The 20,830-nt window shown below is 38.4% G+C and overlaps 1 protein-coding gene across 3 annotated transcripts in view; it reads left to right on the top strand.

Annotated features, from left to right (window-relative positions):
• Positions 1 to 20,830, top strand: part of ADCY2 (adenylate cyclase 2) — a 210,926-nt gene that overhangs the window by 183,125 nt on the left and 6,971 nt on the right. Inside the window, exons 19-24 of one of the 3 annotated variants that reach the window (XM_040548260.1) lie at positions 1,154 to 1,238; positions 8,568 to 8,726; positions 14,165 to 14,311; positions 15,945 to 16,052; positions 18,157 to 18,271; positions 18,476 to 18,950. In XM_040548260.1, the coding sequence (XP_040404194.1) occupies positions 1,154 to 1,238; positions 8,568 to 8,726; positions 14,165 to 14,311; positions 15,945 to 16,052; positions 18,157 to 18,271; positions 18,476 to 18,501 (640 nt within the window). In that variant the 3' untranslated portion in view covers positions 18,502 to 18,950. Of the gene's footprint in view, positions 1 to 1,153; positions 1,239 to 8,567; positions 8,727 to 14,164; positions 14,312 to 15,944; positions 16,053 to 18,156; positions 18,272 to 18,475; positions 18,951 to 20,830 lie in introns of those variants that run through there. The other 2 variants (XM_040548261.1, XM_040548259.1) reach the window with 2 other exon arrangements.

The raw sequence follows: 20,830 nt of genomic DNA, 5'->3' as shown, positions 1-20,830 counted from the left end.
CAGAACTAATATATTGTCTTATTACTTTAGAAATGCAGTCTTTGCTGTTGAAAAAGAAAAAGTAAACCTATAGTTTGTATGCTTTTTTGCTGCACATGTAAATTCATATGGTAAATTTTCAGTGAGGCTTCTGAAGTCTTTGTTATAGGTGATACTATGGAAGACCAAAATTATGACTCTAATTAGATTTATTGCTGTGTAAAAGATTTTTTTGACACATGCAGTTTCTACCGCATCTTTAAAACAAAGAGGTGATTCGCTTATGTAAGCAAACAGTGCGTATGCCACAACAGAAAGTCTGCGTATTCAGCGTAGAATTTCATTATCATTTTTCCTCTGTTCTAACTGTGCCAGATCTTTAGGACATCCGTGGAAAGAGATCTGAAATAACAAAAAGCATATGTTTTCCTTGAGTTTTAGTATAAAGATTAAATGAACAGAAAGAGGTCTTTACATTTCTATTGCCTTAGTGGGAAAGATATCTGTGTGACGGAATGGAGAACCATGTGACAGATTACATTTATGTGCTTCTGGCAGCCTTGATTTTGCCAGTTAAGCTTGTGTGTCTATTGGTTTTTCCTTCCTAAATCTCTCACCAAGGTTCTTCTTTCAGTGGCATCAGTATCGGAGTGCTAGTGCAAACTGTTTCCCATTACTTCCAGTGTCTTTTCCCAAAGCAGAATTTTTAATAAACTCTATATAAGATCTAGCTTGTGCCTTCTGTAATTCTGAGTTGAAAAGTTATCTTGGAAGTTAGTTGCCTCAGTTTCCATTTGTTCACGTTCTTTGGATCCAAGGTGAAACTTTCCATTATGGAAGTATTGTATTACACAAAAAATCTCTTTTTAATCTGCCTGTGTAGAATAAGCGGCAAATGCTCTCCACTTGTTAGCAAAGAAGGATATTATTTTTAATAAATCCTCGTCGTAGTAGTGGACTTCAAAATGTGGACACATTTGCACAGAATGTAGAAGAATTAAAGTTTCATTATAAAAATAATATTTTATCAGGTAGTAAAGAATATCATATTTAAATGGTCCTAATTTCCATACCAGAAAGTGGCATAAATTGCAGTCTTTTCAATATTCTTGTGCTAAAGTAATTTTATTTTAACTTCTGAGCAGCTTGCTTTACTTATGTTTTCATCTTATAGGCCTGGAGTACTAAAAGATCTGAAGACAATGGGCTCAGTTTCTTTGTTTATATTCTTCGTCACATTACTGGTTTTGGGTAGACAGGTAAGATGCTCAGTTCTTTTCATCTGCATCAGTAGACACAATATCACCTCCACATGCAGCTTCCCACCTTCTCGGGGATTTTTTAGGTTTTCTGACAAGCACCTTTATTCCTTTTTGCCCCACACCCTTGCAAAGGAGTGTCAGAAGCATCTAAAATGCTATCATTTCCTTTAATGTCTTCCAATATATCCCTACAACTCACCAGTAACGCCACAATAGCTGTCGTGGAGACTGTAGGCGTTATACTGATAGTGCACTGTGACTATTGCTTGTCATGCTGACCAATATTGTCTCATAGCTTCCTAGTGTGCTCCCATCTGTCTGCATCCATCTGCTGTCTCCCTAGTTGCTTAATTACAAGCTATTTTCTTCACAGTTATTACTGTTTGAGGCAGACACAGAAACAGTGTAGCATGCACACAGAAGTGTACCACATACTGAGGCCACAGTTATACTGAAACTATTAACTGACAGGAAACTCCTCTTTTCATTACCCAGTTGTGCTTCTTCCAGTACCAACATGGTGTGGGTGGTCTTATACCCTTATATTTGAGAGTAGGGGTCAGGGCAGTTTTCTTTCCAGGTCCTCCGGCCTGTCTGTGATCCGCGGCTAGAAGCTCATCATGCCAGGAGTGAGATAGCGCACAAGACATGGCTCTGAGATAAAAGAGGCAATCCATGTGAGGTCTCAAGAGCAGCCTGCACAGCCATAGCCTGCAGTAGGATCCTTGGGAAGGATCTTGTGTCATACTGTCCTTAAATCACTCATTTACATTACAATTCCACGGAACACAATGACTGTCATTTAAATTGCCAAGCTGGCCCTCCAGGTTACTAGATAAAAAATTCCTCTCTGGCAGCTTCTCCAGTTTTTGCTGTAGGGGAACATTCTTGAGTTTCAATAAAAATCATCATCAACCTTACTACCAGCACCGTACTGGAATTGGCTCATTTGATGATAATAGCAAAGAGAAGGGCTGCAACACAGCTACTTCCAGTTGGAAACAGGGCTAAATGACTCATCGCACCAGGGAGTCCCTGTCAGCCAAGGTGTCAAATAAAGGGGTTGGGCGCAACATCAAGAAAAAATAGAAAAGGAGCATCATCTTCAGTAAGCAAAGAGAGCATTTTTTTGTGGGCAGAGTCACATCAATAAGAAGGTTCCTGTTTTGCATGCTGCAGCAATGTGGGCATGTTGTTCTCTGACTGTCACGCCTATTGAGAAATGAGCCTCTAATGTCAAACATCTTTGTTTTCAGAGCTATAGGTTCAGGATCTTCATCATGATACTGCTTGCTCATGGCTCTTCAGTCTGTTGCCTTTTATTTTTAAATTAATTTATTCTCCCTTATAAAGAAGGAGGAAAAAACCCTGTGTTTTCAAATATTCTCAAGCAAAGTCTAAATGATAACTAGAAAATATTATGAACTAGTTTAAATACATACCTGACCTAAGATCTGCCATTTTAAGTTACTGCTAGTGACACTGACTGGTAGTAAGAAGATAAGAACAGAGACAGAGGAAGCCTCTCCTTCCAGCAAATAGCCTGATTTTCCTTCCTGTTCCTCCTGTTTTGCCAGGATCTTTGCCAAATCCATGTCCTAATCCTACTGTGAAAAGAAGTAGGATTAGAGGAGGGAATTCCTGACGAGCAGTTTCTCTGCTGCTTCTGGCATGGGCCATAACCTCTGGCATTCAGCTGCCCACCGTTCAGTTCTTCTCAACCCTACTTTTCAATCTACTGTGTTATTTTTTTTTCATTTGTTTGCTTGCTTTTTTATTATTATTATTATTTAAAAAAGGGGCAAGAAGTACATTCACTGGACAAACTGTTGATTTGGACAGTGATGGAAAGTTGCTTTCTATCTGTTCTGAAGCTCTAGCTTTCTATCTGTTCTGAAGTCCTAATAATATCTACAGTTGTGTTGTCTCTGCAATAGTATAAAGGTTTAACAGGGCCAGTGTTTATAAGGAAAGGCAACATCTTTTAGATATCTTCTAGATCAGTTGGTTAAATTAGAAAAATAGGAAGCTTTTGGATAGATTTTTTTTCTATTATTCCTGTTGCCTCTTAGATTTTAGACAACCTTTCAACCTTCACAAATTCATCATAAGGAATAAGTAAAATTCCCTTAGCCAAAAAAATTGTGCTCACAGCAATTGGCAAAATCTTATGCTACATTTCCACATTAATAGTTACCCATTCTTGCACCTCCCCTTCAGGAGAAATGATGAATGGCATTTATACTGCATGCTTTTCCCCTAGATATTGGACATCTCATCTCAAATGTATTTATGGAAATTGGAGGAACCCAGTACGACATTACTCACCAGCATCTACTTAGGCAAACAGAAATGTTGAGTCAAAGAACATTTTTCACAAAATGACAGCAGTCTCTGACGTTGCAGCTTGTGTTCTCAAGGACAAAGAAACCTGGGAAATAATGTTCCCAGCTCTCAGGAACAGCAAAAATCATGGATTTAGTAGAGATGTTTTTACGGCCAAGTGCAGTCTTCCTCTCATTATAGTTCTGATTGAGCCTTTTCCTAACCCAGCACCCTTCTTCCACAGAGGGTAACATACAAGTCATTTCTCTGTTTGCTTTCATATGTTTTTGACCTTGCAGTTAATAACTTTGCCTTTCTCATTTCATAATATCTGCGTATTTTAACAATGCTGAAGACAATAGCCACTTATGAAAACTGTTCTTTCCACTTCCCTTATCCTTGCACTGGTGCTCCTCTGCCTCCAGAGTGAGTTACCAGAAATTTCATCTAAACAAAAAATGAGTGCTTGCAAGCCCAGCCCTGTGAGTGTGCTCACTTCTGGCCAGACAGATGCCTGTGCTGATCCAAAAGTAGGAGAGGGAGCGTGCCTCTGGCTGAATGGGGATGGAGGGAGGCGGAGCTGGTGTATCATTACACGTTATATGAGTAAACTTAACTCTCAGGTTCAACTAATACTCTTAGCTGCATAACCAACATTCCTACTGAAAGACGTAGTCCTTCCCTCAGCTACTTATTCTTATCTTTATATCTCCTCATTTGTTCTGGCACAGCTGTCTGCAGAACTGTACAGTGGCCCAAAATAGGGAAATGATCTGGCTTAAAAATTAACCCTGGTTTTCAGCCAGATCCATTTCCTGATCTGGTTTTATGGTGTGGCTGCATCCATGCTTGTTCCAAGAGAATCAGCATAGGATGGGCATGAGCAGCATGAAGTGAAGTTGGAGAAAGCAGAACTGCTTTTTTCCCATGGTCATTGCTGTGTAGGTTAGGACCATTCCCTGGCACAGAGATCGAATGACGCATTCCAGTCTGCAGGCGTGCCATCAGAGTTCCTGAAACAGTCTGGCAGCACGCAGGCTATATATTGAGAGTGCAAACTCTCTACCCCTGCTCAGGCATTGCCTGGAAAATGCAGGTTGGCATAGGCTGGGCTCTATAAGGAGTGTGCTCACATTTAAGCCCTGATGAGCATTAAGTCTCTCTTATGACCCATTTTGAATTACCAATGTTGATGTAGCATGTGAATTTTTTTTTCTCATCTGTACCTAATATTATGTATACCTTTATATACTCTGTGAGTTGAGTGAATATTTTGTTTTTCCAATGATTTATTATACTAGGTTTATAAACACTGAAATTCTCTGGCTGTTCTATTGCCCAGATGTTTATGGTAACTTCCCAATTCTGTGAAAACTGTTTATTTGTAGTCTCTGTTCTGTTTTTTAGCTAGCTTTTATTCCGTGAAAGGACTATTTTTTTCTTATGTAATGTAGTCTTTTAAAAAGTCTTTTCTGGAAGAACTTAATGAACACTTATTTGAAAGTTCACTCCTATTCACTGGAGCTGGGGATGTTCACCCTGAAGAATAGAAGGCTCTGGGGAGACCTCATTGCATCCTGTCAGTACTTTTTTAAGCTTATTAAGAAGAGGAAGAGCAACTTTTTACTCAGGCAGATAATGATAGGACAAGAGGGAATGGTTTTAAACTAAAAGAGGGGAGATTTAGATTAGAGGTTAGGAAGAAATTCTTCACTCAGAGGGTGATGAGGCACTGGAACAGGCTGCCTCAAGACCAGGTTGGTTGTGGCCCTGGGCAACCTGATCTGGTGGGTGGCATCCCTGCCCATGACAATGGGGTTGGAATTGGGTGATCCTTAAAGTCCATTCCAACCCAAACCATTCAGTGATTCTGCAATTCACATGCCATTGGCTTCTTTGTAACAGAAGAGTTGGAGGCATGTTTACAGAGGCAGTATCAACTCTTCCCCATTATATCAGATTTAGCTAATATGTCTAAGTAGCTCTTTTCTTTAACATAGCTTTTTCCAAAGTATCTTGCTGTATTGTTCCCACTGACACCTCAGTTCTTTTCCAAAGATCTGCATTACATCCTTGCCATTTGTCAGTTCTACAACTCTGTGGCTGTTTTGAATAAGGCTTCCCACCTCAAGTTTCGGACCAGCAGCTTTTCACTGCAGTTACTTTAGAGCTGATGACTTCTTGTTGATCAATTTATTCATGTGCTCTGAGAACATCAGAACATTTATTCATATGCTCTGAGGAGCATCTTCTGCTGCTGCTCCATGCTGAGGCAGTTTCTCAGACTCACTGTCTGTAAGTAATGGCTGTGAGATGGAGTGAGTCTCCTTAACTTCCTCACTTGAATGAAAACCCCCACTTAATTTCTTTGCAGTGATCTTATCCGTTTTAGTGCTACCATCACTCTGCCCCTGTGCTGAATGCGATAGCATGCAAGACTCATGAGCTGCCTGTCTTGACTTTCTGTGTGACTTTACTGCAATGATGAGAGAAAGTTCATTGAGTTCGTTTCCTCTTTCTGAGGCAAATATTAGAAATAGACCCAGGTTAGTGTTGCACTAGAATTTAAAAATACAGATAATATATTGTGCAGTCAAGCAATGAGACATGGATTGGTTCTTGTTACCCCCAACTGGTTCAGGTCAGTGGTGTTGCCTTGCACAGACGCATGGCAGTGTCTTGTCCTGGAGGAAGCCAATTGCTCTCTAGTGCCTGGAGGAGTGCAGTGTGCTTCACCCCTCCCTGGGTGTTCTATGCACGCCAGCTGGGAACTGCTGTCAAGTAAAATAGAGTAAGGTGAAGAAGGCAAGTTTTTGTATCTCCATGATATTGTGCCTGCTGCGGTATGAGAGCCATTCTGAGCTGTTTTCATGGTGATATGTTAAAAAGGTTTTGTAGATAACATGTGAAGTAGGATGCAATCTTGGTTTTCAGATGACATATATATATGTATATAAGGCTTATATATATATATATATATATAAGGCTATAAAGTTTGAACAGGTTCTTTAATGACTTGTCTACTAAATTAAGTATATCATACAAAGAAAACCCCACAATTTTAAATAACTAAGGTAGTGTTTATATGTTTGTAAAAGTCTGAGTACGCATTTTGAAATACACCTTGACATTTTTAATTTCAAAACAAATTGTAGAGTGCATTCTGCTTTCTTGCTGATTTCTGAGTTCTCTTTACCATTTTTTTCACAGCCTAAATTTCAGTAAATAATAAAACAGTGAATAAATTATTTGTTTAATATTAGGTCTTAAAAAATAAACATAATTTTGAAGACTTCAGCATATCTAGTTCCTTTTGTTTTCAATACAAAGTTGGTACAATGTATGGATACCTAATTTTGATTTTATGCCAGACTTGCAGTTTACTTCTGACAATTTATGCAAATAATTTTGGCATCCCAGTATTTTATTGGATTTTTGCTGCATCAAGACAGTTTATTGGATTCTTGCTGCATGAATATGGTTGGTGGCATTTAAGTTTATCATATGTGTGTGGAACTTGCACATATAAATACTAATATAAGAATAAAAAAGACATTCTGAAAAAATGGCTGCATGTATTTTGCATCATATGGTACATTTTTAATTAAATATCTAAACAGTACCCAGGACTTATCAACCAATTTAAAGAAACCTGACTGCATTTCTCTTTATGAGTTTAGTAAAGGCATGGTTTTTCTCGTAATATTTTTTCATCTTAGAGTTTCTCAGCAGATGGATTTTTTGCTTCACCAATTTTTACCTTCATAGCTTTTTGAAAGCTTAAAAAAGCATTTTAATACCATCTCATTTCAACTTTCTACTTGTCTTTGGTTGATCTCAACAAAATATCTATGAATCATTTTGAGCTGTGGCAGCAAACATCCAATCAGAAGGACTACTCTCATGTTTTTATGTGAACAGTTACTGACTGCTAATAATAATGGCTAGAATTTTTATTTTTTTTATGTAAGATTGTGATCATAATCATGTTCTCCTCGTTAATAACCTAGTCTTCATTGAGGCTGCAGAGTAGTGTTAAACCATTGGACTACATTGATATAACTCTTGATTTATATCAACTTAAATGAGATAGTCCAGTGGAGTCTTTAATGTAGAAATAATGCCACAGAATTTACCACAATGTGCGGACATTATTGAAAAGAAATGCAGAGGGCCCTGGAAAAATGCAACTTAGTTCATTTTTCAATACGTTTTTAATGAAATTGCGTATTCAAAAATACTAATATTCCAGGAATTTTATACATTTCTATATAATGATAACTCAGGTACAAAGAGAAGAAAAGGATAAAAGTATTATAATCATTTTTGAAACACAAAAAGAAAACAACCACCTGACTGGGCCATTTCTTATAATCTTCAAAAAATTCCAATTTAAAACTCTCTTGTTATTCTAAAACCAGTAAAGCTTTTGCTGTATGCGTACTAGAAGGAGAAAACGTGTTTCATGAAGAACTGAAAGTATGTCAATATCTTTCCAATATCTTTCCTCTACTACCTCATTTTTACCAGACTGGTTGCATAACATAACTTAAAGTTGGTAAAAGTTAGGGTCTTCCTGAAATGCCTACTAGTGTAAGTGGAATTCCACACTTCAGATAATTTAGACATCATATTAAGTTGCAAAACTGTAAATTGTTTCCATAACAATATTTCATTCGTGGGATGAATTTCTACCAAAGCCTGAAAGTATATACATATATCTTCCATTGGTTAGGGCACCTTGCAACTTGTTGTTTATTCCTGGACTTTTTTTGTGGGCCTTTTTTTGGAGGGCAGTGGGGAGCAGTTATAAATTCAATGAAATATATGCCACATACTGTGTGCCTGGTTGTTGACCTCTGAGGGATCTGAAATTGTACTTGAGTGGCCAAATAATATCCTTGTAGGAGTGATGTACTGTGTTTATTTTGTCTCTTAAACCTGTACTCCAGCAGGACAAGATGCCTATTGTTTCTTTACCTCTGTGTCCTCTTGTAACAGAATGAATATTACTGTAGGTTAGACTTCCTGTGGAAGAACAAGTTCAAAAAAGAGCGGGAGGAGATTGAAACCATGGAGAACCTAAATCGTGTGCTTCTGGAGAATGTGCTTCCAGCCCATGTAGCTGAACACTTCTTGGCAAGAAATCTGAAGAATGAGGTGAGCCATCTCTATATATCTTCTGCTCTGTATGAAGGCAGCATGTTGTGGATATACCACTCAATGCTGAGTCAAACAGTAGGTCCATACAGTCAGATTATAATTTACAGTTATTTTCATTCCCCCTTACCTTCCCGAAAAGCTTACGTTATAGCACTGAATGCACCGTAGTACCTTGAAATCAAAAATGTGAAATTATTTAAACATACATTAATATGCATTCAGATACTTTTTCCTTTGTGATTAGAGTGGAACTGCATCTTCGTTTTGAATTTGCTTCTGGTGACTGGAGACCTTGCTTACTGAAGTGAAAATAAACATGTTCCCTGAAAAAGTGGCTATTTTAATTCTGGAAGAAGGTTCTGAACACTCAAATACCTGTTTACTCACTGCTTATCGACCTAATTCAAGCACCACAAAAGTCATCCAAAAGACCCTTGTTGACTTCAGCGCAATTCAGATCTGCTTCTAATACTGCTTTATGGTTTTAATAAAGAAAAGAAGGATGAAAAAAAATTAAAAATATTTAGAGAGAGTAGCAGTTTCTATAGATCTGAAATGCAGTCATTTGAACTTCATACAAAACAACAGTTCTAAAACTGACAGAAGAGGGGAGAGGGCAGCTTTAGGGATTCATTTTGATCTCCTGAGTCAAAAAGGATGATGTTTTCCCTTTGGTTTCACTGTGGTTTGCATTAAGCAGTACTATAACATACTTTATTATTAGTACTTTAGTATTACCTGCAAATATTTATTTGGTAGCTAATGTCAAATGAAAACTGCTGTGGGGTTCCTTTGAATCCAGTGAAGACCTTGGCTGAAAACCAAGCTGGCTAGGCTCCAGTTTAGCTCAGGCATTAAACACAGCAAACCGTCAGGAGATTGCTTTCTCATTTATGTGCTATTCCATCTCAGCTCCCCAGCAGAGCAGCACCATCTGCTCACCCTTGTGTTGGCAGCTGGATTTATATTGTCACCCCTCAAGATTCTTGGGTTGGAATGAGCTTTAGTAAATTTAGTGAAGATGAGAAATGGTACTGTGCTGATCTCTCCAGTCTATCATGTCAGCTGAAGAAAGAATGGTTTGATACGATTTTAGTGGCATCCCTTAAAAAAAAAAAAAAAAGTAAAAATCCAACAATCTTGAGTTGGTTTTTTTTGTGTTGTATGTCTTTAAACACAGTTTTCAGAGAGGCAAGAACCTTTCAAAGTCTTGGAAATGTTCAGGAATACAGGCATCTGGCATGTCTTCAGATTTGTTTCAGCATCTGCAAGGATGTGTCAAGCCTTAAAGGACATTGTGTATATGTGTATGTTTATACACCCAAAAATATGTTGGAACAGATCAAACCTTTACTTTCTTTCTGTGGATATTTAGGTAATTAGATAGTGAATTGAAATTTGTTTGTCTTCCCTAGTGGCAAACAGTCATGTTTGTTAGTATGTTTATCTATATTCTTTTCTACCGAAGATTTTGAGATGAAGATTAACCTAATGGATGAATAGTCTTGTTTCTGAATACTACTTGCCCTCCTAGAGTTTTGTGCATGCAGTTGTATGAAGGAAAGGGAAGACTAAGTATGCTGCTGAATGAATGCAGCAGGAATGAAAGGGAAAAAATGTGTGGATGAATGCTAACTGGGAGCAGTGGGACTGTACTTTTAAAAGACCAATAAAGGTCTTTTCATAACAGGACACGTTGACTAATGCTGATCCTGTAGAAGTAAAATTATTTCAAAGCAGGCAAATGTAATAAAGGTCTGTTTGCTCTATCAGAGCCTCCAGAACTGTGTTTCTGCTTACAGTCTGTATGCTGGGTACCAGATAGGGTACTTTCTAGTTGAGAGACAGAAGAACAAATACAAAATGAAAAGCAGGAAACGGGGCCAGGATTAGATGCATCTTCTGTGACTGACCTCTGTACCCTACTCCTTTGTGCTGCTAGCATCCAGCTTCCCTATGACTAAGAAGTACCCAGGAGCATTTGTGCTGCGAGCTCACTTGCAGGCACGTTACTGAGCTGAATACCTAGCAAAAAGAATCCTGCTTCATTAGCTGCCGGACAGAGCCAGCAAAAATTGTGCCCCAGAGAAGCCGACCTCTGTAGCCTTTCATGAGCCATATGGAATGGGGACCAGTTTGCCTCCTTCATCCTGAGAAGGTCTCTAGGCACTGGAGAAGACGGGACAGTAAGGAAAGCCCAGCAGCAGAAATTCAGATGTTATAAAAGGAAGGATAAAAAAAAGGATTGACTGTGGAAGAGAATGGTTTTATTTTTGTTGAAATAAAGCCATTCCTTCCTGCTGCATTTAATTTTCTGATTAAACATTTTGGAGAGTACTCTTTCAAGAGAAGTACTCATAGGAAAATTAAGACACCTGGTTGCCACAGCCTTTATTATTATGAATGATTGCAATAAACTATCTGGGAATGCCAGCTTAAAATTGCTTGACATTTATTGTGACAGCCACAATTACTACTCGTGGCTATAAACAGTGCCATTTGTTGTTTCTGTGCTGGTACTGTGTTATACAGCATTAATAGGGATGGATATTGCCCCTTGTTAAGAGTGGAACGAGGACAAATGAGACACTGCTGCTGAGCTTCAACATGACAGGTGTTCACATACAACTTTGTGTATTTGTTTTTGAAGTGGAGGAGAGGAAGGAGTAATAACTCCGGTTATAGAAAAGGTAGATTTGAGTTTGTAGATACAACACTCAGGCACGCAACCCTTTTTTACAGGCTGTTTGTCCCCTGCTGCATGGACAGCCAACAGCATGGAGCACACTGACCCTTTCTGTGTCACAACAGCACTTTTATTTGAATTTCTGCTCCTGTTTTTTTGCTTAGTCATATCCTCTTCCTTATGACTGTGCATTGTACAAGTTGCCATGATTTTTTCTGGGTGACACTTCTGCTTTCAGTAACAACAGTTTTTTCAGTGGCAATCATAAGAAGACATGAGTTGCCATCCATCACTGATTCAGTCACCTGCATGGCCCTGGTAGTATCCAGTGCTGGCTCCTTCAGCAGAAGTTCTAGGAGCAGCTGCATATTAATGTGGTATTCACCTGTTTTGCTTTTGCCTGTAAATTTGAGGGCATATATATATATATTTTTTTTTTTTTGCTTTTTATATACTTCCTAGTTATGCATTTTTCTAGTATTCCCATAAGTGTTAAGGTTTTTAACCCCCTAAGCTCTTGTCTTTCATGTAGTTGAATAGCATTGAGCTGTACATTTATGTCTCACACATGTAAAATATTTTTTCCCTGTTCTACTTCTAAATGTCCTATTTGTCTTCTGGTTCCAGTATTATGAGGTGGTAAAAAGAATCACATCTTCTACCATCTGGACTTCATATTATTCAGTAATGTGTATGCCTCTGTCATGTCCCTGTGCAACTAGTTTTCTTTTTCTGTAAGGGTTCAGTTGTAGCACCTAGCAGACATGAATTCTTATGACTTGAGTTTATATTCGCAAATAAACCTGTACATGGCGTTACTTTCCATGTACTATTTCAGATATGGCAGTGCCCCACTGTCACCTGTGTGATGAGATTTTGTCTTTTTCACAAACTTTACAACTCATATCTCATGAGCAATTCTGTCGATTTTTACTTTCTCAGGGTGCAAAATCAGCAGGATTCAATAAAGTAAATAAAACAGAAAGCTGCTATCTAATGTTAATCTGGGAAATTAAAACAGCCTTTTGTTACTAATTAACTACTAATGTCACAGAATCCCTAGGACAATAGAATTGTGTGTTAATATTAGTTACAACAGTACTATTAATTTGGCTGGATTTAACTTACTGGGTTTGTATAGCTGGTAGGAATTTGAACAAATTTTGTTCTGTGAAAAAAATATTTCATCACAGATATATACAGATTGTTTATTCTGTCAGGTCAAGTTTCAAGAGTACGTGTAATAATCCACATTTTGAATGTTAGTTACCTACATTCTGAAATAAATACTCTTCTATCTCCCTCCAGTCTTCTATATAACACTGTGAATTTCTCCTTCCATTACCAAGCCCTATTTGTTTTTGTTTTTTTTTTAGCCCCTTCCCTGTTTTAAAAGCCAGCAGCATGTGTGTGGCCTGAATTCCTTCACCCACTAATGAAATCAAGTTACCAGGAGGGTGACTTGAGGAAATAGAAGGAGAACCAATATAAACCACAGAATGTAATCTCTGTGCCTTTTCTGCTAACTGGTCTATGGAGAGCTCTTAGCATGTCAGATCTTAAGTTTTGAGAATATTTATAAGCAAATATTACTGTAGCTTCAGCCTAGACATGCCTGAGATAAATTTGAAATAGGTAGATGTGAAGCAAAATGCAGGCCACAAAGACTGAATATTTGGGGAGTATGGACATGGTTTACTTTGAGATTATTTAAAAAGAGAAAAACATACTGCAAGTGGAATTGAAAAAAAAAAAGTTTGGATAAGTAGAAAGGGAAATAATATCTGATCCTTACTGAAATCACAGAATATTCACCTTATTCACTAGAGTATTGAAATCCATGCTCCACTCAAATAAATGCCTTGAGCAGGATTTGGCTTTATACTAGGTTACAACATCTCTTATTGCTGTGGCTAACTTTGTGTATGGATTTCTATACTTTTTAAAAAACATTAATTTAATAAATATTCTTTCTTTTCTTTTTTCAGGACATAAGTATGTCCTGAAAGGAGAGATATTCTAATGATTAAGGGCATTGGAGAGGAAACTGAAGGGAAGTGGAGGGGGGGTCATTTTTAGCACCGGGGCTTCCTGTGGAGCAGATATACTCTCATTTCAGTGGTCACAGAAGGCAGTGGAGAATCTGACATAAGTAATTTTAAGTTCAGGTGACTTATTTCTCTTTGCCTCAGCTCCTTGTTATGGAAAAGAAATGACATTTATTTTGTCCTATTAGGTGTCTTGTCATTTTAGATTAGGAACTATCAGGATTGTGTCTCATTATGCATTTGTAGCATTGGAGTTGTGATTTTGCTTCAGTTTTCTAGTCGTTTCTAGTCATTATAATAACACAGCTAATAATAAATTAAAGATTGTTTTGCAAAATGTAGTCTCAGCCATGGAAGCAAAAATAAATTCTCTGTATGCGAAGCCTCAGAAGTGGGCACTATCTACTAAATTAGTGAACATTTTATGTTTACTAAGCTAATGTTCAGGAGAAAAAAGCAGTAACATTAAATCACTAGAACGTTTTCAGCTGACTATGTTGAGTCTGTTTAATAAACAGGTTTATACACTGTTTAAAAAACAATAAATACAGCTAAATGCAAAAATATCTGAACACCGCCTTAAGGCTCCACCACCTCCCTTTTCAGAACCAGGACACCGCATAAGTTTATTTTGGAAACTTTTGTTTAGTGCTGGGTATGACAGAGTGGTTTTTTTCTCTATTCTGTTTTCTTTTGGACAGGATCTGTATCATCAGTCATATGACTGTGTCTGTGTCATGTTTGCCTCTATTCCGGATTTCAAGGAATTTTACACAGAATCTGATGTAAATAAGGAAGGCTTGGAATGTCTCAGGCTGCTAAATGAGATCATTGCTGACTTCGATGATGTATGTACTTCTAACAACAATCAACATATGGTTTCAATTTAATAACCCAGGGTATGCAACAGTAAGCAAACGTATTTGAAAGGAAGAGCAGAAGAGCTGTCAGAAAAGAACTTCTGTGAGCCTAGTCATGTGGAAATTACTTACAGGGAGTATTAAAGGAAAAAGAGATATATGTGGGATAAATCATACTGACACCATGCTAGTTGCTTTTCATTCTCTTTAAGGCGAATCCTATGCATATATCTGATGGAGAAATTCTGCCCTTTAGTTGCGGTTCATGAGTCAGCCACATTATATGTCACATATTAACTCTAGTTTCCAAATACTAATGCCTAAAGTAAAGTACCTAAGTCTGTGCCCTAAAATTTTACAGCTCTGGGTTATACTTGATCATAAGGGCATAAAACTATTAAAGAGTCTTTAATTTAATGGAGGGCAACAAAGATGATGAAGGGTCTAGAGGGGAAGACGTATGAGGAGAGGCTGAGGTCCCTTGGCTTGTTCAGCCCAGAACAGAGCAGGCTGAGGGAAGACCTCATGGCGGCCTGCAGCTCCCTCACGAGGGGAGTGGAGGGGCAGGCGCTGAGCTCTGCTCTCTGGGGACAGCGACAGGACCCGAGGGAACGGCATGGAGCTGGGACAGGGGAGGGTCAGGCTGGGTGTTAGGGAAAGGTTCTGCACCCAGAGGCTGGTTGGGCACTGGGACAGGCTCCCCAGGGCAGTGGTCCTGGCACTGAGCCTGCCGGAGTTCAAGAAGCATTTGGACAACACTCTCAGACACATGGTCTGATTTTCGTGTGGTCCTGTGTGGAGCCAGGAGTTGCACTCAGTGGTTCTTGAAGTCCCTTCCAACTTGAGGTATTCTGTGATTCTATGATCTGCATTGTTGTGGTTATACAGCACGTTGACCAGTTGATATATGAGCAATGGGAATGTTTTAACATTCCGTTCTTTTAAGTTACAAGCAAGTGCAGAGTGTATGACTATAGATAGATTGTGAAAAGGCATCTGTAAAGGTCTCACTGAGAACTGTATTTGTCTTAAAAAAGTTGTTTGTGATGAAGATACCCAAAGAGGTGTTAAGATTGTGTCATGACTCAGACAGCACAGTCTGGATTTGCATTTGTGCAACTGTAGAGGGAATTTTAGCAGCATACCCATTTGAATAACTTTGGAGTGTTCAAAACAACCTGTGTTATAAACTAGAATTCCTACCATCCCATCCTGAAGAGATGCTCACTTTCAGAAAGCTGCATAAAGCTTAACCACTGGCTCGCATGGTGACTCAGTTCCAATATCAAATGAGTGCAAAGTCCACTGACTAAAAGTGGACTAAGTTAACTAAGTTAAAAAGACCCTAATGCACAATAAGGTGGAAATTGATCTCATTACTATAAGTTTAGTTCCTTTATAATAAAAATATATTTTAACAGACATAAATTCCTTTTCCTTGGGAACAATTATTGTATCTATTGTTTTATCCACCCTTTATCCTGTATATATTTGTGAAACCATTTGGGGTCTATTAAGAGACAGTTCTAAGAACTAATACTCTGAATTCTGTAAGAGGAACAAGCTGTTAGAGTATCAAGGCTGCTGATCTCAATAACAAAGAACTATTCTTGTTTTACAGCTATTGTCTAAGCCAAAGTTCAGTGGAGTTGAAAAGATAAAGACCATTGGGAGCACTTACATGGCAGCAACGGGACTGAGTGCTACACCCAACCAAGAACAGTGTCAGGTATAGAAAAAAAGTTCTTGCTCAATGAAAATCATTTTCAAATGAAGCCTAAAATTCTGTTCATTAAAATGCATGATACATATAACATTGTGGCCTAGTTTTTTCTTCTTAATGTAGATTGTATTGTAAAAGTGTATACTTTTATTTAGCATCTCCATGAATTATTGTTCTTCACATTGCAATTTGAAAATGCCACCTCTGTGTTTTCTAAGTCTAAATTCAGTCTTCTGCTCTAAATAGAATACATCATTTTATTGCTACATGCTGCAGCAGAAGTAATTGGATTTATGGAATCTTAAGAAGACTGTAGGAATCACTATTTTCTGTTGTAAGTTGTGAGTGCAGGGTGGCCATATTAACCATACACTTAAAGAACCTTCAGGCTCATCACTGAAAACAGGTTCCTTTGTTTCTGATTGGTTTAATAGGGTAGCATTGGGAACTGCAGTCAGTAGAAATGAAGTTCAGAGAAGCAATTCGTAACTTTGAAGCAAAGTCCTTGTTTTTGCCATGATCTTTAGAGTACTCCAGGTTAGCAACAGAGACATAGCAATTATGAATCAATGCATTCTCTGCTAAGGATTAATTGTGTTCCTGACAAATTCATGTTGCTTCTAGAGAGAAGCAATTAACACCTGAACTATAGACCCTAAGAATCCTAAGGACAAAATAGAATAATTTTAAATTAGCTCTGACATTCAATACAGGGAGGTGAAGGGGATGAAGGAAATGCAGGACTGCAGACTAGAGAAGAGAAGACTTAGAGGAGCTCTCAACCACTGCTTAAATTAGTATGTACACTGGAAGAAATGTATTGTTTTAGTTATTTCCACAAAGTTAATCAGGAGATCCAAGTCTTACTGTTCCTTCAGTGATTTAATGCACATTTTGAAATAAATTCCACCAAAATTTAGAGGTCTTCAGTCCAGATGCTCCAAGATCCACAGGTATTGCAGTACCTAGCGCAGCAATGACTGACTGCTAGGCATGCTGCTGGGCGCAGCCCCCATCTCAAAAGAAGCACCCAGGGAAGGCTAAATGACTAAAGATGGGTTCTGAATACATAAGCCGAGTTGAAAAACAATCTGACTTAGGTAGGATTGATCTCCAAAGGAAACAGAAAGGCTTCATTGATCTAAACAACTGCTCTGGCAAGTGCCACTACTGTCCCACCTAGGCTGATATATCTACTTTATGAATCATCTCACAAAGTTGTCATCTGTCCATTTATTCTGTCACTTTATCTTAAAAAAGGAGGAAGATTCAGTCATTTCTCATAGAGACCCGTAAGCCTACCTCTTAAGAAATCATTCTCTGTCAGGGTCCTACCCTGGGCTGTGGAAGCCTGAAAATCAATTCTCTCCTTAGGCTGAGGGGGCTCAAACCAGTACTTAGAAATCAGGCTACGCTGTCGATGTACAAGAAGAAATTAAGTCTATAGCCTTAGTAACTCATGTAAACGGTGAGATAGTAAATTAGTGGACAGGGGATGGGTTGTCTTTTCACTTCATTTGTCCTGCATTTTATTCATTTTCAGGTCTATTAGACGTTCTCAGGGATGCTTGCTTATCTGCCAGATGAAATCAGTGGAGAAAGTCTTAAAACTAAATCTCACTGGAGCTTAAGTTAGCTGCTTAAGCACCTAGCACTAGGGTGCTGAAATGTGCAACACTGAGAGGGAGACATCTCTGTAGGGCTGACCGCAAGCATTATTTATTATTAAGGGGCATAAAACAGAAGCAGACACTCAGAGAAGATTAATAAGCAAATCCTAAGCACACATAGGCAGTGAGTGCCGGTGGGACTAGACAGCAGCTAATCAGTTGTTTGACAGTCAAAATGTTAGATTGTGCATTTTTTGGATCTCTCATCTTTAGACTGATTGATCATGTAAGTGAAGTGCATCATGGTCCATTGGCCATTGTTTCATCTAAGTGATGCTGGACAGGACATAATCTTCTTACATTACTTTTCTGCTGCAGCCTGCTGGCATTAGGATATCCCTGAGGGTTTAAGTGCTTTCAGATTCAGCATATTTTGGCTATGTTCTCACAGTAACTAAGGCTAAGAAAGATGATTTTATTCTGTTTGTTTGGCAATTCAGGAACCCGAACGACAGTATATGCACATAGGAACCATGGTGGAGTTTGCATTTGCCTTAGTGGCAAAACTGGATGTCATAAACAAGCATTCATTCAATGACTTCAAGTTACGAGTAGGTATGTATTACAGGATTTTTATGAGAATATCCTGGAGGAAGGGGAGAACTCCGCATAATGTTTAAGCCTATTAAAGTATTAGTAGAACTGTCCAACAGGGCAGTATTACTTAATAAAGAAAATACAGTCTCAGGGGTCTGAATGGTTTGATGGTAACTCTGTAGTATTTGTTACAGAGGTTTTTAACCGTGTATTTTTTTTAAGCTTCTCAGTACCAAAGGAGACTCTAAACAGGGCTTTACAAAACCATATGAATACCTTTGGAAGACAGTACCTACAAAGGGGCCAGTGAGGCTGGAGTTTGAAATATTTCGGATGTACTAAAATCAAACAAGCATACAAAAATGTTTCCTTCCTGGTGTTAACCAAATGAGGATATTTCTCTTCTTTGTTATTCTGTGGTTATTGAGAAATAAGAGCAAAATTGACTAGTTATTTATATTTGTTAGGGGTATCACTTATATTTCATCTTCTAATTGCTTCCCTTTGTTCATCATGGTATTTTTGAAAAAATACACAGTTGCGGTACGCCATGATGATGAGATAAATGAATTCAGAGCTGGTCAAGAACTTTGTGTTCCAAAATGCTTAATTCCTGATAGCAGTACACAGCAGTTTCACAATGCAATCTGTAACTTGGAAAATGTGAAATGAAAGCATTAAATAAATATTGGAAACCTATAAATCTTGGAAACATGTCTGCAGTATTTGATTTCCAACGGTTGTTCTCCCTTCTTGTCTTTTTCTTGCTGGGCAGCTTGCTTTTCCTTTCAACTGCTCCTCTCATGTTTATTTCACAGTGCCACCCACTGGCAAAGCTTGCTATTTTCTGACCTTAAATATTCATGTGTTCCTTAAGGCACTTCTTTGCTTTGTTTTGTATTCCTTGCCATAGTTAAAAAAAAAAATGACAAAGCAAATCTGAAGTATGCCTCCTTCTCGATGTGTTACAGAACTTGATGAGTTTATAAAAAACGTGTAGAGATACCATATTTCTGTGCAGAATAAAAGTTCTCTTCTTGCTGTAGATGACACATGTCACATAGTTGCAAACATACTTTTATCAGCAATGTCAGTAGAGATAAAGAGCTGCTGAGTATCAGTGCTAAATCAGCAAACTGATTATAGCAATGCTGACTCTTTTTAACTAGGAATTATGAGGCATGATGTTTTGGGGGAAAAACTAAAGGAATGATACATGTTTAGAATGGAGGGGGAAAAAAAAGAAAAAAAAAAAAGAGGAAGGATTAAATCTACAGAGGGACACGGGCCCAGAACTGGCACTTTGACACTTTAATCTAGTATAGGCACCACTGAGATCTTCAGATCCACTTCCCACCACCAGCTGACTATGAAAGCATCTGATATACATAGGAATTAGAGCCACAGAAACATTTGAGCATCTTCCTCTCACTACATAATTGGCACTTTAGGGATTTGAACCCAACTTGCCATTTGTAAAAGCCTTCCTCAGCTAGCATCTAACCCTAGAACTGTTGCAGCTCACCAGAGGTCTCAGCTTTCAACCTTCATTTTGCTGTAAGTGCCTGAAATGCTGGCTGTGCCTTAGGAGGCACACAGCTTACCCCGATGTTGTCAGGCAAGAGAGCACCTAGACTATATTTCATGCATTTCTCCTATTCTGTTAGCTAAGGTGCTTGATTTATTAGACAAGCTCAGATATGTTTTTGCAGAAAGTTTTGCAGAGGTGTTACTTTTTTTTTTTTCTCAGACCGGAATAGAGTCTGACATGTTGTTTTCTACATAGCTTCATGGTTAGAACATTTGTCTATGTTGTGGGTGAACTTGATTTTGTTCCTGCTTTTGGCTGAGGCTGTTCAAGCATAGGGATCCCTGTTTCCTGAAGGATACCATGAGGCCAAGGTGTAGGATGCTTTCAAGTTGGAAACTTTTTGTCAGTGTTTGCTGAAGAGTATTCCCATTTTCATGGAATAATTAAACATCCCATTGCGCATGAGAGAACGAGACAACATCATCCTCTGTTAAAGAATTCACCTGGATGAGATGGCTGCTGTTCCAGCCTTGCCCCAATACACATTTAAGTGTCATGCAAAAGAGAACTGCACTAGCAGGAGTCACTTAGAGCAGCACATCTCAGACTGCCTTGGTGGCCAAAACACATTCCTAAGAGATATGGGTAGAAGTCTTCTTGAAGAAGGAGGGATCTGAACCTGGTTTTCCAGTCCCTGAGGGCATTACTTAAACCATCAGCAGTGTTGGTTCAGGAAATTAAAAATAAACAAAAACCCTCACCTCCTTCCCATTATATTCTGTGGGAAAGTCCCACTGCATGGTCCTCATTTCTGGACCATGGCAGAGTGTATACTACACACATCTCTTCAGTATTCCCTGCAAGCTATCTTGAGCTACTCAGCAGATAGCTTTTGTGGATTCCACTCTTAGGTCCCTAATGCCTTCTGCGCTTTGGTTATCAAGAAACAGAAAGACCCACCTATGACTTGGGAGTTAGTGCAGAGTGTTGCAAGGCCTAAGTCACTTCATGAGTTTAATCCCAATTCCTTAAACAAATATTTATCA

The sequence above is a fragment of the Cygnus olor genome, chromosome 2 (assembly GCF_009769625.2).
Source record: "Cygnus olor isolate bCygOlo1 chromosome 2, bCygOlo1.pri.v2, whole genome shotgun sequence".
In the NCBI taxonomy this organism is placed as follows: Eukaryota; Metazoa; Chordata; class Aves; order Anseriformes; family Anatidae; genus Cygnus; species Cygnus olor.
This window is presented reverse-complemented; position numbering and strand designations above follow the sequence as displayed.